Here is a 15,727-nt window from a genome sequence, read left to right as displayed (position 1 = left end):
AAGGTTAATGCAATAAAATTCTACAAAAGGCACAGGGAAAGGAACCCCACCCCCGGCCCTGTAGCCTTAATTGTGAACGTAAACGTTTCCTTGGAGAACGCTATTCAAAGGAATAGGTTATTTTCAAGGGAATCTACTCTGTTAGTACAAAATATCTGAATCCCTCTGAAACAAGTAGAAATTTCATTTATATAGATTAATGAGCTTATGACAAGTTCATACTCAAGAGTTATTCAGGCATTCCTTTGCTCCTTCCTACGAAGAATAAATTTATTTTATTCATTCACGGTAAAAGTTATACTTTGTAATTTCTTAGCTATATAAATCATCACACGATGAGAAATGAGGCCTACATCATGGTAATAAACTTAAATCTGTTCAAATAAAGACTTCACAATCATCTTTCTAATCACCTGTTTCTTTAAAAAAACAGTTATACACCACATATTCAATTGAGAGATTAGCCAGTTTACTGAAGGTTAAGGACTTAAAACTCCCTGTAAACAAAACAAACAAAAGCACTCCATGAAAGTCCATTTAAGGAATAGGGCTCACCTGACCTTGGGTAACTAAATTACAGGGAGCAATTACCTTTTAGGAGGAAAGCCACCTCCGAAAGGACTGGGGTTTTTTTTTTTTTACATCTTTATTGGAGTATAATTGCTTTACAATGGTGTGTTAGTTTCTGCTTTATAACAAAGTGAATCAGTTATACATATACATATGTTCCCATATCTCTTCCCTCTTGCGTCTCCCTCCCTCCCACCCTCCCTATCCCACCCCTCCAGGCGGTCACAAAGCACCGAGCTGATCTCCCTGTGCTATGCGGCTGCTTCCCACTAGCTATCTACCTTACGTTTGGTAGTGTATATATGTCCATGCCTCTCTCTCGCTTTGTCACAGCTTACCCTTCGCCCTCCCCATATCCTCAAGTCCATTTTCTAGTAGGTCTGTGTCTTTATTCCTGTCCTACCCTAGGTTCTTCATGACATTTTTTTTCTTAAATTCCATATATATGTGTTAGCATACGGTATTTGTCTTTCTCTTTCTGACTGACTTCACTCTGTATGACAGACTCTAGGTCTATCCCCCTCATTACAAATAGCTCAATTTCGTTTCTTTTTATGGCTGAGTAATTGTATAAGGACTGGGGTTTTTGTTCCTTATCTTCAAAGAACAACCCACTTGCATCAGAATCAAACTCTTTACACAATACTTGATCGCCCCACATCAAAACCCTATCCTTCCCCTCAGTCCTTTCTTTTACTTAGAGTTCATAAGGATATGGGTTTACATGTTGCCTGAGGCCTGTAGCAAACCCCCAGAAAACACATGTGAGATGACTTCAGTTTTCACCTAAAACCACCCCTTCTCCGCTTGGTACCTGACAGGTGCGCCTCGGCTGTGTGCAGGCTTCAGCAGGACCGTCACCGTGTTGTCGGTTTGATTCAAGGGCGTCTCAAGTTCATAAGCCGGCATGGAGGGTGCTGGGGAAGATGTATGAGATAGGAGACTCATGATTTCTGGTTTGTCTTTTCCGTTTCCTTTCTACTTTCATTTACAATGAGCATTAAAAACACAGCACACTTAGTTTAAATTGCCTCTGTGAACCAACCACAAACAGCCTTTACGTATCTACCCAACCCTGAACATCAGGGACAGCTGTTAAAACCATCATGTGTTGACTTTGGTCTTGAGTTTAACCTAGGAGGGGGCACGAGGGGGGGCTTAGGAGGTGTTAGTAATACTGTTTCTCGATTCGGATTCTCGCTAAATGGGTGTAGCCATTACATCCATCCATACATGTACATCACTGTAATTAAATTGTAAAATAAATTTGTGTACTTTTCTGTACATATGCTTTTCTTAAAATATTAAATGCAAATTTAAAAAATAATTACTAGGATCATAAAACTGATCATTTCAGTTCTCCCATCTAAGTCAAGGTTTCTTGTGTACCAAATATCCATCCAGAGATTTGAAGAGGTCCTCAGGAGTCAGAGGGCCTGGCTGGACCTAGTGAGGCACCAGTGGGCTCTCTGGGAAAGCACAACCGAGGAAAAGATACTGAGTTGAAGTGAGAAAGGCTTGGGTTTGACTTTCTGTTGCCTTTTGTTTCGACCAGCATGAGAGCTTAGGCACGGTAATTATCTCTGAAGCTTCAGTTAACTCATCTATCAAAATAGGAGAAATTACCCTCCAGGGTTATTACGGGAATTCAAAGAGATAATAGATAAAGACAGACGGGCAAATCTAGTTCTACAAACGTCAGCCCTCTTCCCAGGGCGGATCCCATATCCAAGGCCATTTCCTGGCAGTCTTTGCTTTCTAGACTGTTCAGCTTGTTACTAGAAGATAACAGCTCTTCGGTAATTCTGTCATCACGGTGCACAAGAGACATCGCCGCACGAAGGCTATGACCCCGGCCGCAGAGGCACCGGCCTTTGTAAGGCCCTCAGGTTGGGTCCCTCATGAGGACAGTAGAGGCCAGTTTAGCGAGTATCGTTTTTTAAATCTCTTACATACAAGAAGCTTTTATGTAAAAGACATGGGTTATAGCTCAGGTCCATTCAATGGATCTTCTCAGCATTAAAATTAGCTCTAATTCTGTTAAAAATTAACTCCAGTTCATAACACAGAGCTACATTTTGGATAGAGAGTAGTTCTCTGAGGTCCATGGAAGTAGAAAATAGGGGCCCAGAATCCGTAATTTCTTTGAACCATAAAAATCAAATAGTTATTCTTGATGAGCCTTTGCAGGCTAACTAAAATGTCAGCTGGCTTTGCTTCGGGATAGAACTGTTGAACTTGGTGGGCTAGGAGCGGCCAGACTCACACCAACCAGAATTTTTATCTAATACAAATGGTAAAAATGAATGATTTTTTCTAAAAGAATAGCCTCTTTAAGATAATAATCGTTGAAATATGGCTTCCATAGGGAGAAATTACCAAAAAAGGGGCTTGGAGGTATGTACACTGGCACACATTACCTCTTTAAACAGATAATATCATCTTAATTTACATCCCGGGGTAAATTCACTTGATCAAGATCAGAGAAAAAGCCCTGGGAAAAATTATAACTAGAACTCATATTTTCTGATTCCAGGCCCAGTGGTCTTTCTACTCAGGCATCTGTACAACTTATGTCATTTTCCTAACCTCTGAAGTATCCTTCCTCTTTTCCAACTCTCCATGTTGTTTTTACAAGCTAATGTCTTATATCAAACATCAAGTGTCTATTAAATTTCAAGTTAAGTTTGTGCTCATAAATTAACTCTTACACAATGCAAAGTTATCCCTTAAGTTACAATTGCTTAAAAACAAAATTCCAGACCTCACTTCTCCCTCAAAACCTAGTAGAAGCCTTAGAGTACTTGTGCTGTATTTCCTTCCCTTCCTTCAGTCCTAAAGAAAATCTCTCGCAGAACTAGGGATGAGGGACAACAGATATAAAAATCAGGCTAAGTATTACTTAGCTGACCCGGACTGATGAGAAGTTACTCTATCACCTGCCTCCTGCTCTTCTACCCCCAACCAAAACAGTCACAGCCCAAACTCAAATACTGCCCTACTCGGATCCAAAGGGGAAAACATGGAAAAGGAAAGATGTCCCCTGGAACTGTGTTTATTGCTGCTGCATATCCCACACCAGATGGCAACTCCATTTCCTCTAGTCTGAAGCACAAAGACATTTTCTGCACAGTTGCACATGCCCAGAAATATTTCCCAAATTATGTCCTTTGTTGGATGGTGTAATTGAGTCTCTACAAGAAACAAGCTGGCGGATGTAAGTGCTTGGTGCCCCCCCTCTGTAGTAGCCTCCCTCTTGAGGACGTGAAACTACTAACAGTGGAGGTCCCACGGAAGGCTGAGCCTTCTGGAAGGGACTCCACATAACGCTGCCTTTCTGCTGAGCACTCCCTCGTGAGAGACCTCGCTATGGAGACTTTCCCGACACTGCTGCTCTGGGAACTTGGGACTGCGAAGGGCTGAGAATGCCGGGAACAGCATCTCCCGCTCATGTCTGAGTTCGCCGACACACACTCTTAAAACAGTGCCTACCTCCTGACGCAGGACGACGATCCGAAGCTCCCAAATGATAAACGTTTTCAGCGTTTCATTGAATTCCATAAGTCCGATTTTCATACTTACAAAAATATGAATTTACGTGTACGTTTGGGTGAGCTCTGCAGACTTGACAATGGGAATGAGAAAGTACCCAAATGCTACTTCTGATATAAGACACAGCTCATGAATGTACGATACCTGATATTTTGGTGGTGAACTGATTTGTTGCCGGGGGTCCAAAACCCTTAGCCGTGCTAGCTCGGATGGTGAAGGAGTATGTGGTTCCTGGATACAGTCCGAAAAACAGAAAGTGGGTTTCATTTCCCAGTTTTGAAACTCTTCCACTTTGATTGGATAGATCTATTTCTGGGTCAAAGGAACTGACTGCCTTGTAGGTGATCTGTAAGACAAGACGGATGTGATGAAATACCTGAGGCAGATCGACCGAGACTGCATCTTTATCCAATAAGCCCTCCTGAGGTATGCACTGTCAGACGCTTTATGATAAGCTGTCCTGCTCCCCTAGACTCTTCAAATCCTGGATCCAGTGAACGGGCACAGGAACTCAGCCAAAACTGTGATGAGTTATTACTTTTATAGACAGAGGAACTGCAAGCCAGTAGATTAGAACATAAAGAATGAGTTCAGGTTTAAGCTAATACCTTGAAGTTGTTTGCTTTCAAAGTGTCTTGTTGGAAAACTACATTACAGCTGGCTTAAAACAAAATAACAAAATAGACAATCAGCTCAAACAGATAAGGACCTGACAAGGGGAAGGCCTCATCTCTCATCCAGGGGCCAGAGTCTGATTTTGCCCTGAATAGGATTATCGTATGCTGGTAACAAGGGCACTTTTAAGCGTTTTCCTTAATGTGGGCAAAGATACCTCTCCAAAAATAAATCCTAGATGCGTGTCAGTAGCCCTTAATGCTGTGACTGTGGTGTTTGCGATATGTCCTATTTACTTTTTTCTTTAGAGCAATGCTGTCCAATAGGACTGTCAGGATGGGAAAGTTCTATTCCGCACTATTCAATGTGGTGGCCCCTAACCACAAGTGGCCACAGAGCACTAGAAACATGGCCGGTGAGATGGCAGAACTGAAAAATTTACTTCATTTTATTATTATTTTTAAAAATCATTAAAAAAAAATTGAAGTTACTTGATTTACAATGTTGTGTTAGTTTCAGGTATACAGCGAAGTGATTGTATAATTATACATACATATATACATATTGTTTTCCAGATTCTTTTCCATTATAGGTTATTACAAGATACTGAGTATACTTCCCTGTGCTATACAGTAGGTCCTCGTGGGTTATCTATTTTATATATAGTAGTGTGTATATGTTCATCCTAAACTCCTGATTTATCCCTCCCTCCCTTCCCCCTTTGGTAACCATAAGTATCTCTTCTATGTCTGTGAATCATTTTATTTTAATTAACTAAAATTTAAATTTAAATTGCTCTGAATGACTAGGAGTTTCCATTTTGGACACAGTGCAATTCTGGAAGCTTTATGTTTGCCACATGACAGGTGTTCAAATCACCCTGGATGGGTCTGGATTGTGTGAAAATAAATATAACATAGGTGTCTTTAAATTTTGCCCTTTCAAATGATGTTTTAAAAAATTTCACTCTAGGGCTTCCCTGGTGGCGCAGTGGTTGGGAGTCCGCCTGCCGATGCAGGGGACATGGGTTCGTGCCCCAGTCTGGGAAGATCCCACATGCCGTGGAGCGGCTGGACCTGTGAGCCATGGCCGCTGAGCCTGTGCGTCAGAGCCTGTGCTCTGCAACGGGAGAGGCCACAACAGTGAGAGGCCCACGTACCGTAAAAAAAAAAAAAAAAAAAATTCCACTCTAAGTAGTTCATCAACTCTTCAGGAACATGCATTTTAGGGGTGATTACTAATTTCTCCTCCTTGTAAAGGCATAATTTTTAAATGTGGCATATTCAAAAGTTTTAAATTGCAAAACTGAGCACTTTTCTTGCTTTTAGATAGGTTAAAGTTACTGATAATTTATGTGCATGAACACTAACACTGTTATTATACCAACTGATAATTGACATTCTTTCTTCTTACATTTATAGCATGTCATTATAATTAAGGAGACCTCTCTGAAAGAATATTTAGATTGAGTCAACTATGCTTTGGCAAGAAAATGTTTGCTGTATATATTAATCACCGCCGTGCATGACACCATCAGAGTCAGGCAGCAGATCTGCTGTTAACCCTCTCATGGGCTTCCCTCATGAGGTTCCTCTGAGTCAAGAGACAAGACCACGTCCACCAGCACCTGCTGTCGGGGGAATTCAATGTCACTGCTATGCGCTTAGCTGCACACTTTGAACTCCATCCTGAGAGCTCCAGAGAAGAGGTAGAGAAGGCAGATCTAACCTGTGACAACATAACTGCTTCTTCAAATTTATGAATTCCCTCATTCACAGCATCTTCACTGCATGTCTCTTGTGTGCCAAGCACTGTACTCTGGGCTGGGGTCTCATGTGGTGATTCAAACACAGTACCTGCCGGGAGGAAGGTAGCAGTCTGGTGGTAAGGGGACACCCAACCCAGCAGTGAGGATGCAGTATAATTAGCATAAGGACTGGCCTTATGAAAAACTTCAATGCGATACAAATGCGTACGGGACAAAGTTCAAACTTCTGAGCTCCGCGCTTAAGACTTGCCTACACCTTCTTCTCTAAACTTCTTTTTTTTCTTTTTTTTTTTTTAACATTTTAATTGGAGTATAATTGCTTTATAATGGTGTGCTAGTTTTTGCTGTATCACAGAGTGAATCAGCTATACGTATATATATATCTCCATATCTCCTCCCTCTTGTGTCTCCCTCCCACCCTCCCTATCCCACCCCTCTAGGTGGTCACAAAGCACCGAGCTCATCTCCCTGTGCTATGCAGCTGCTTCCCACTAGCTAGCTATTTTACATTTGGTAGTGTATATATGTCCATGCCACTCTCTCACTTTGTCCCAGCTTACCCTTCCCACACCCTCAAGTCCATTCTCTATGTCTGCATCTTTATACCTGTCCTGCTCCTACGTTCTTCAGAACCTTTATTTTTTTTAGATTCCATATATATGTGTTAGCATACGGTATTTGTTTTTCTCTTTCTGACTTACTTTACTCTGTATGACAGTCTCTAGGTGCATCCACCTCACTACAAATAACTCAGTTTCGTTTCTTTTGATGGCTGAGTAAAATTCCATTGTATATTTGTGCCACACCTTCTTTATCCATCTGTGAATGGACACTTAGGTTGCTTTCATGTCCTGACTATTGTAAATAGAGCTGCAATGAACATTGTGGTGCATGACTCTTTTTGAATTATGGTTTTCTCAGGGTATATACCCAGTAGTAGGATTGCTGGATCATATGGTGGTTCTACTTTTAGTTTTTTGAGGAACCTCCATACTCTTCTCCATAGTGGCTGTATCAACTTACATTCCCAACAACAGTGCAAGAGGTTTCCCTTTTCTCCACAAGCTCTCCAGCATTTACTGTTTGTAGACTTTTTGATGATGGCCATTCTGACTGGTGTGAGGTGATACCTCATTGTAGCTTTGACTTTCATTTCTCTAATGATTAGTGATGTTGAGCATCCTTTCACGTGTTTACTGGCAATTTGTATATCGTCTTTGGAGAAATGTCTATTTAGGTCTTCTGCCCATTTTTGGATTGGGTTTTTTCTTTTTTTGATATTGAGCTGCATGAGCTGCTTGTATATTTTGGAGATTAATCCTTTGTCAGTTGCTTCATTTGCAAACATTTTCTCCCATTCTGACAGTTGCCTTTTTGTCTCATTTATGCCGTGCAAAACCTTTTAAGTTTCATTATGTCCCATTTGTTTATTTTTGTTTTTCTTTCCATTTCTCTATGAGGTGGGTCAAAAAGAATCTTGCTGTGATTTATGGCATAGAGTGTTCTGCCTATGTTTTCCTCTAAGAGTTTTATAATATCTGGCCTTACATTTACGTCTTTAATCCATTTTGAGTTTATCTTTGTGTATAGTGCTAGGGAGTGTTCTAATTTCATTCTTTTACATGTAGCTGTCCAGTTTTCCCAGAAACAATTATTGAAGAGGCTGTCTTTTCTCCATTGTATATTCTTGCCTCCTTTATCAAGGATAAAGTGACCATAGGTGCATGGGTTTATCTCTGGGCTTTCTATACTGTTCCATTGATCTATATTTCTGATTTTGCACCAGTACCATACTGTCTTGATTACTGTAGCTTTGTATAGTCTGAAGTCCGGGAGCCTGATTCCTCCAGCTCTGTTTTTCTTTCTCAAGATTGCTTTAGCTATTCGGGATCTTTTGTGTTTCCATACAAATTGTGAAATTTTTTGTTCTAGTTCTGTGAAAAATGCCATTGGTTGTTTGATAGGGATTGCACTGAATCTGTAGATTGCTTTGGGGGGTATAGTCATTTTCACAATGTTGACTCTTCCAATCCAAGAATATGGTATATCTCTCCACCTATTTGTATCATCTTTAATTTCTGTCATCAGTGTTTCATACTTTTCTGCATACAGGTCTTTTGTCTCCTTAGGTAGGTTTATTCCTAGGTATTTAATTCTTTTTGTTGCAGTGGTAAATGGGAGTGTTTCCTTAATTTCTCTTTCAAATTTTTCATCATTAGTGTATAGGAATTCAGGAGATTTCTGTGCATTAATTTTGTATCTTGCAACTTTACCAAATTCACTGATGAGCTCTAGTAGTTTTCTGGTAGCATCTTTAGGATTCTCTATGCATAGTTTCATGTCATCTGCAAATAGTGACAGTTTTACTTCTTCTTTTCTGATTTGGACTCCTTTTATTTCTTTTTCTCTTCTGATTGCTGTGGCTAAAACTTCCAAAACTATGTTGAATAATAGTGGTGAGACTGGGCAATCTTGTCTTGTTCCTGGTCTTAGAGGAAATGCTTTCAGTTTTTCACCATTGAGAACAATATTGGCTGGGGGTTTGTCATATATGGCCTTTATTATGTTGAGGTAAGTTCCCTCTATGCCCACTTTCTGGAGGGTTTTTATCATAAGTGGGTGTTGAATTTTGTCGAAAGCTCTTTCTGCATCTATTGAGATGATCATATGGTTTTTATCCTTCAATTTGTTAATATGTTGTATCACATTGATTGATTTGCATATATTGAAGAATCCTTGCATTCCTGGGATAAACCCCACTTGATCATGTGTATGACCTTTTAAATGTGCTGTTGGATTCTGTTTGCTAGTATTTTGTTGAGGATTTTTGCATTTACATTCATCAGTGATACTGGCCTATAGTTTTGTTTTTTTGTGACATCTTTGTCTGGTTTTGGTATCAGGGTGATGGTGGCCTTGTAGAATGAGTTTGGGAGTGTTCCTCCCTCTGCTATATTTTGGAAGAGTTTGAGAAGTATAGGTGTTAGCTCGTCTCTAAATGTTTGATAGAATTCACCTGTGAAGCCATCTGGTCCTGGGCTTTTGTTTGTTGGAAGATTTTTAATCACAGTTTCAATTTAGTGCTTGTGATTGGTCTGTTTATAGTTTCTATTTCTTCCTGGTTCAGTCTCGAAAGGTTGTGCTTTTCTAAAAATTTGTCCATTTCTTTCAGGTTGTCCATTTTATAGGCATATAGTTGCTTGTAGCAATCTCTCATGATCCTTTGTGTTTCTGAAGTGTCAGTTGTTACTTCTCCTTCTTCATTTCTAATTCTGTTGATCTGAGTCTTTTCCCTTTTTTTCTTGATGACTCTGGTTAATGGTTTATCAATTTTGTTTATCTTCTCAAAGAACCAGCTTTTAGATTTTGTGATCTTTGCGATTTTTTCCTTCATTTCCTCTTCATTTATTTCTGATCTGATCTGATCTTTATGATTTCTTTCCTTCTGCTAACTTTGGGTTTCTTTTGTTCTTCTTTCTCTAATTGCTTTAGGTGTAGGGTTAGGTTGTTTATTTGAGACGTTTCTTGTTTCTTGAGGTAGGATTGTATTGCTATAAACTTTCCTCTTAGAACTGCTTTTGCTGCATCCCACAGGTTTTGGGTGGTCGTGTTTTCATTATCATTTGTTTCTAGGCATTTTTAAATTTGCTCTTTGATTTCTGCACTGATCTCTTGGTTATTTAGTAGTGTATTGTGTAGCCTCCATGTGTTTGCACTTTTTACAGTGTTTTTCTTGTAATTGATGTCTAGTATAGCGTTGTGGTCAGAAAAGATACTTTATATGATTTCAATTTTCTTAAATTTAGCAAGGCTTGATTTGTGACCCAAGATATGATCTATCCTGGAAAATGTTCCATAAGCGCTTGAGAAGAAAGTGTATTGTGTTGTTTTGGGATGGAATGTCCTATAAATATCAATTAAGTCCATCTTGTTTAATGTGTCATTTAAAGCTTGTGTTTCCTTATTTATTTTCATTTTGGATGATCTGTCCATTGGTGAAAGTGGGGTGTTAAAGTCCCCTACTATTATTGTGTTACTGTCAATTTCCCCTCTTATGGCTGTTAGCATTTGCCTTATGTATTGAGTTGCTACTATGTTGGGTGCATAAATATTTACAATTGTTGTATCTTCTTCTTGGATCGATCCCATGATTATTATGTGGTGTCCTTCTTTGTCTTTCATAATAGTCTTTAATTTAAAGTCTATTCTGTCTGATATGAGAATTGCTCCTCCAGCTTTCTTTTGATTTCCATTTGCATGGAATATCTTTTTCCATCCTGTCACTTTCAGTCTGTATGTGTTCCTAGGCCTGAAGTGGGTCTCTTGTAGACAGCATATATACAGGTCTTATTTTTGTATCCATTCAGCCAGTCTGTGTCTTTTAGTTGGAGCATTTAATCCATTTACATTTAAGGTAATTATCGATATGTATGTTCCTCTTACCATTTTCTTAATTGTTCAGGGTTTGTTATTGTATGTGTTTTCCTTCTCTTGTGTTTCCCACTTAGAGAAGTTCCTTTAGCATTTGTTGTAGAGCTGGTTTGGTGGTGCTGAATTCTCATAGCTTTTGCTTGTCTGTAAAGGTTTTAATTTCTACGTCGAATCTGAATGAGATCCTTGTTGGGTAGAGTAATCTTGGTTTTAGGTTTTTCCCTTTCATCACTTTAAATATGTCCTGCAACTCCCTTCTGGCTTGCAGAGTTTCTGCTGAAAGATCAGCTGTTAACCTTATGGGGATCCCCTTGTATGTTATTTGTTGCTTTTCCCTTGCTGCTTTTAATATTTTTTCTTTGTATTTAATTTTTGATAGTTTGTTTAATATGCATGTTGGCATGTTTCTCCTTGGAATCATCCTGTATGGGGCTCTCTGTGCTTCCTGGACTTGATGGACTATATCCTTTCCCATATTAGGGAAGTTTTCAACTATAATCTCTTTAAATATTTTCTCAGTCCCTTTTTCTCCTTCTGGGACCCCTATAATTCGAATGTTGGTGCATTTAATGTTGTCACAGAGGTCTCTGAGACTGTGCTCAATTCTTTTCATTCAAAGACCCTGTCAGCCACGTGGCTGCTAGTGTTGGAGGGTCTCCTGCAGAGGCAAGGGTGGCTGTGGCTCACCACAGGGACAAGGACACTGGCAGAACTTCACATGGGATGACATCATATTTTCTTCTGTCCTGGTCAGGGGACAAAGATTTACTGCCCCACAAATACTGGGCTTTTCTGACACTGCTTTTGCTTATAAACTCTCAGCTCCTTGGAATGTGATAGAGCTAACTCTGTCCTCTTTCCTCCATCATGAATTCAGATTCACTCTTGCCATTCAAATACTGACTGAACTGTGTGAGCACGAGCACTGCAGTCAGCAGGAAGACATAGGCCCTGCCCTCGGGCAACCAATAATCTGGACTGGGCTGGGGAGGAGCTGGGGAGACATCCAGTAAGTAAATTAATAATTTTTAAACACTACGTGCCATGGAAGAAACAAACAGGATGCTAAGATGAAGGGGATTTTGGGGTGGGGCCCATGCTCAGCCATTCAGAATGGCTGGGGGAGCGTCCCCTGAGGAGATGACAGTTAACTGAACTTGGGAATGAGTCAGCCAGGCTAGGAGTCCGGGGAAGAACAGCATGAACTAAGACCATGAAGCAGGAGCATTCTGGACACAGATGATGGACAGAAAGAAGGCCCCTGTGGCGGCAGGCCAGCCAGCGAGGTGGCGTGGTCCCTGGGGGGCTGGAGACATGGGGGGGGGGCAATTCCCTGCAGTGCTCTGTGCCCCAAGGGAGAAAGTGTGGAGACATACAACAGGGGCCTTTGAACAATTTTAAGTGTGAAGATAAAATGATCTGACTTCCCTTATAAAGAGATCACATTGGCTGCCAGGTGGAGGATTGCTTTCTTGAAGGGGGCACCAAAGGTAGTAGGAGGACCCCTAGGAGCCCTGGCAGAGGCCATGGCTGAGGTCGCAGCACACGTGAGAGAAGGCAGTGGTTTGGACCAAGGGTGGGGCCATGAAGAGAGAAATACATGAAAAGAATCGGCAAGTTTTAGAGTCGACATGAGCAGAAGTCAGTGATGGACTGGATGTGGGGACAGATGGAGGAACCAAGACAGGCTCCATGTTTGGGCTTGAGCAAAGGATGTCCTGCTTACTGAAATGGGATGGAATGAATGAGAAGTTAACTGCTGGGGGGTGGGCATGTCAAGCTCGAGATGCCTGTGACAGTCAGGAGGACACACCGTGTACAACATAGGGCTGGGAGCTGAGAGGTCTGGGCTGGAAGTAGACACCTGGGGGTGAGCAGCGTTGGAACATTACGGTTCAGGACTGGATGAGGTCCCTGGGGAAACGCTGATATTTAATACAGGGCACAGAAGGAGAGCCAGAAAGCAGGGAGAAGCCAAAAGAGACAGCTGTCATAGAAATCAAAAGAACACAGTGTGTTAAGAAGGAAATGCTTTCAAAGATGCTGCCGGGAGTTTGAGACTGGAACCAAAAACATGTCCATCCATGTCTCGAGCCAGGGCTCCCATTCTACGTATCCGTAAAGCCTTCCCAAACCCGTCCTAACGATCACTGGATCTGCTCAACACCGGCTGTTGTGACTGTGTCCCTACCATCCATTCGGCAATAAATCACGGAGAGCTGTAAGAGCTCTTTGTAGTCTGAAATCGTGATTTAAACATGCCAAAGGAATTGGAACTTTTCATACAGTTGTCTCTTCTTTCTGAATAGTGATAGCTTATTCTTCTTTCTGACCCCACTGTGATCAGTAAATATTTGGCATTCGGTATATATTTTCCTAAAGATTCCGGGGAAAGCAGGTCTGTGCACGCACTCACACACATGCTCACGGTGCGGCAAGAAGGACGTTTGCTCTGCAAAGCAAAAAGCAATTGCATTATCAGAGGACTTGCTGTTTTACCAGTGCTGATGGGTCTGTACTCGCCTCTAGCCATGGCCTTGCAGGATCAGCTAGACTGGGGTTCTTTCGGTTACAGTCCTTGATAATTTGTTAAAAAGCACAGATCCTCTCCCCAACCCATAACAAAGCACGTACACGCTTCTCTTAAAAATCGTGAATCCTCTCCCTCACCTCTAACAAATCCCTAACAAGCAACTATGTTGTGTCCAAGTGGACACAAAATGTCAGAAAGTTCATGGATTCCCCCTCAAACCCATCCAGAGCCCTGGAGTCTGAATTCCAGGAATAAAAAGGTTCCTCGGGAACACAGTGAACTTGACCCTAGAACTCCACTGCCTGCGCAGCTGATGGTCAGTAAGCATCTGTCCTCCTGAGCAGTACTTCTGAAGGGTACCCAGCTCCACGCTCACGTCCAAATGCAACATGTACTTTCAGTATTTATTTTTTCACTGGTTCATTCAGCACGTTTATTAAGTGCCTAGTAAGTACCAGGCCACGGACGAGCATCGGGAGACTCCCAGGAGGGAGGTCTGGGGCTGAGGTCACACCTGGCCGTTTCGCTGGCTGAGGGCCAAGGTGATTCTAATGATGCCTCCATGGAGAACACTGACGTTCCAGGGTGGACCCAGGGACTTGATGGGATGCCCACGCTGAAAGCAAACCGACACGCAGACAACATATGTGGGGTTAGATCAGGTGAGGTGGAGTCAGCTGCTGCTCACATTGGACGCCTTCTGATTGGCAGGTCAGTGCCTGAAATACTCCAGCATCCTCTTTCCCTCCTCTAAGTCTCAAGTTCTGGAGAACCAAAATGGAATAACACGTAATCTCTGACCACGAGGGGATCAATCTTCCAGGGAGTTGTGACCTAGGCTGCAATGCCAGCCAGCCTTAACTACAGTCCTTCAACAGAGGGGCAAGCAATCAAAGGAAACAACAAGTAAATCAGATTCCAGGGGATGCAAGAACCTAGGATGCTCCACGGAAAAGTTCAAAATTTGACTGAGATGCTGAAAGATAAGCAGAAGTGCCATAGGAGGAGAATGAGCGGAGGCAGTCAGGAGGAAAGAAGTGGATAAGCAGAAGCAGGTGTGAAAAACCAGAAGGTTCATGGAGAAAAGAAAACTCCATACACATGGCTCATTCAGTTCCAGGAGAGAATCATGGGAGATGCAGTAGCAAGTATCAGCTGGGATGGTACCACGTATGGCCTTGAACACTGATAGCAAACAGGGCCCCTCAATTCTCCCTCTCTCCACCCATGTGAACTGTCTCAGGGGAGAGTGATTCACTGAGCCCCGCTCTCCAGGTGGGGGATCTTGAGGTATTTTCAACTCTCCATCCGTCAACGCCCCAGTGGGCTGATGAGTCCTGACTGTTCTCCTTTACTATGTGCCCGACAGCCCTGCACACGCTGCACCAAGGCAGACATTTGGTCCTCATTTCATTCTTTTCTATAATTAGCTGCTGATAGGACTGCTCACTTCTAGTAGAGGAGAGAGAGGATCTTTTATATTTTGTCCTCTTCTAATACCTTATACATACTAAATGTTTTTTTTTCAAAAGCTTGCTGGTGTGTTACTATCGTGACCAGGAGTTTGGAGTTGATTCACTAAGCAATTGTGAGCCATATAAAGTTACTGGGGTACAATGAAAATACTGGGACATACATCCCTGTGCATTTGGGAGTATGACTGACTGAGAAACTTCCCTAAACAGGCTTGACATGCAGTGTCTGAATGTTTATAGATATTCCCAAGTTGTCTACATGAGAGGCTGCAAAATTGTATGTCCCCATCAACGGTCTGTGCACACAAATTTCACCACATCACCCCTTAACACTGGATTTGCACCAACTTAAACGTTCTGAAGAGTCCGTTTTATTTCATTTCTTAATCCTTGCTAAGGTTAGGTAGCTATCTTTTCATCTGCTTACGCCATTCAGATTTTTTTTCCCTATGAATCAACTCCTTTTATTCTTCACCCATTTTTCCTAATGGAGTGTTGTCTACTTATCAATCTGTATCAAGTGTGTTATAACTACAGCCACCAGCCAGTTGACTGCTACAAATGTTGAAAATAATTTCCCCAAGTCTTCTGTTTGTATTTAGACTTTTCTTTGTGGCATTTTCTATCATTCAGAAGTTTAAATTCTTATATAACCAAATCCGTCAATCTTTTTTAAATGACTTCTGGGTTTTATGTCAAGATATATTACAAAAGTGTCTTCCTTATTTTTCTTATAGTGTTGCTATAGTTTAATTTTTGTGTTTAGTTCATGAACCTATTTGG

The 15,727-nt window shown here is 41.4% G+C and overlaps 1 protein-coding gene across 1 annotated transcript in view; it reads right to left on the bottom strand.

Moving 5' to 3' along the window:
* The window catches only part of PTPRM (protein tyrosine phosphatase receptor type M), a 753,002-nt gene that overhangs the window by 290,494 nt on the left and 446,781 nt on the right, over positions 1-15,727 (bottom strand). Inside the window, exons 10-11 of the mRNA XM_029226979.1 lie at positions 4,267-4,468; positions 1,385-1,487 (exon numbers count right to left, since the gene is read on the bottom strand). Coding sequence (XP_029082812.1) covers positions 1,385-1,487; positions 4,267-4,468 — 305 coding nt within the window. The remainder of the gene's footprint in view (positions 1-1,384; positions 1,488-4,266; positions 4,469-15,727) is intronic.

Source organism: Monodon monoceros, unplaced genomic scaffold, assembly GCF_005190385.1.
Source record: "Monodon monoceros isolate NGI ecotype Baffin Bay Population unplaced genomic scaffold, NGI_Narwhal_1 Super_Scaffold_1, whole genome shotgun sequence".
NCBI lineage: Eukaryota > Metazoa > Chordata > Mammalia > Artiodactyla > Monodontidae > Monodon > Monodon monoceros.
Note: the sequence above shows the minus strand (reverse complement) of the source record. Positions and strands in the feature narration are given on the sequence as shown.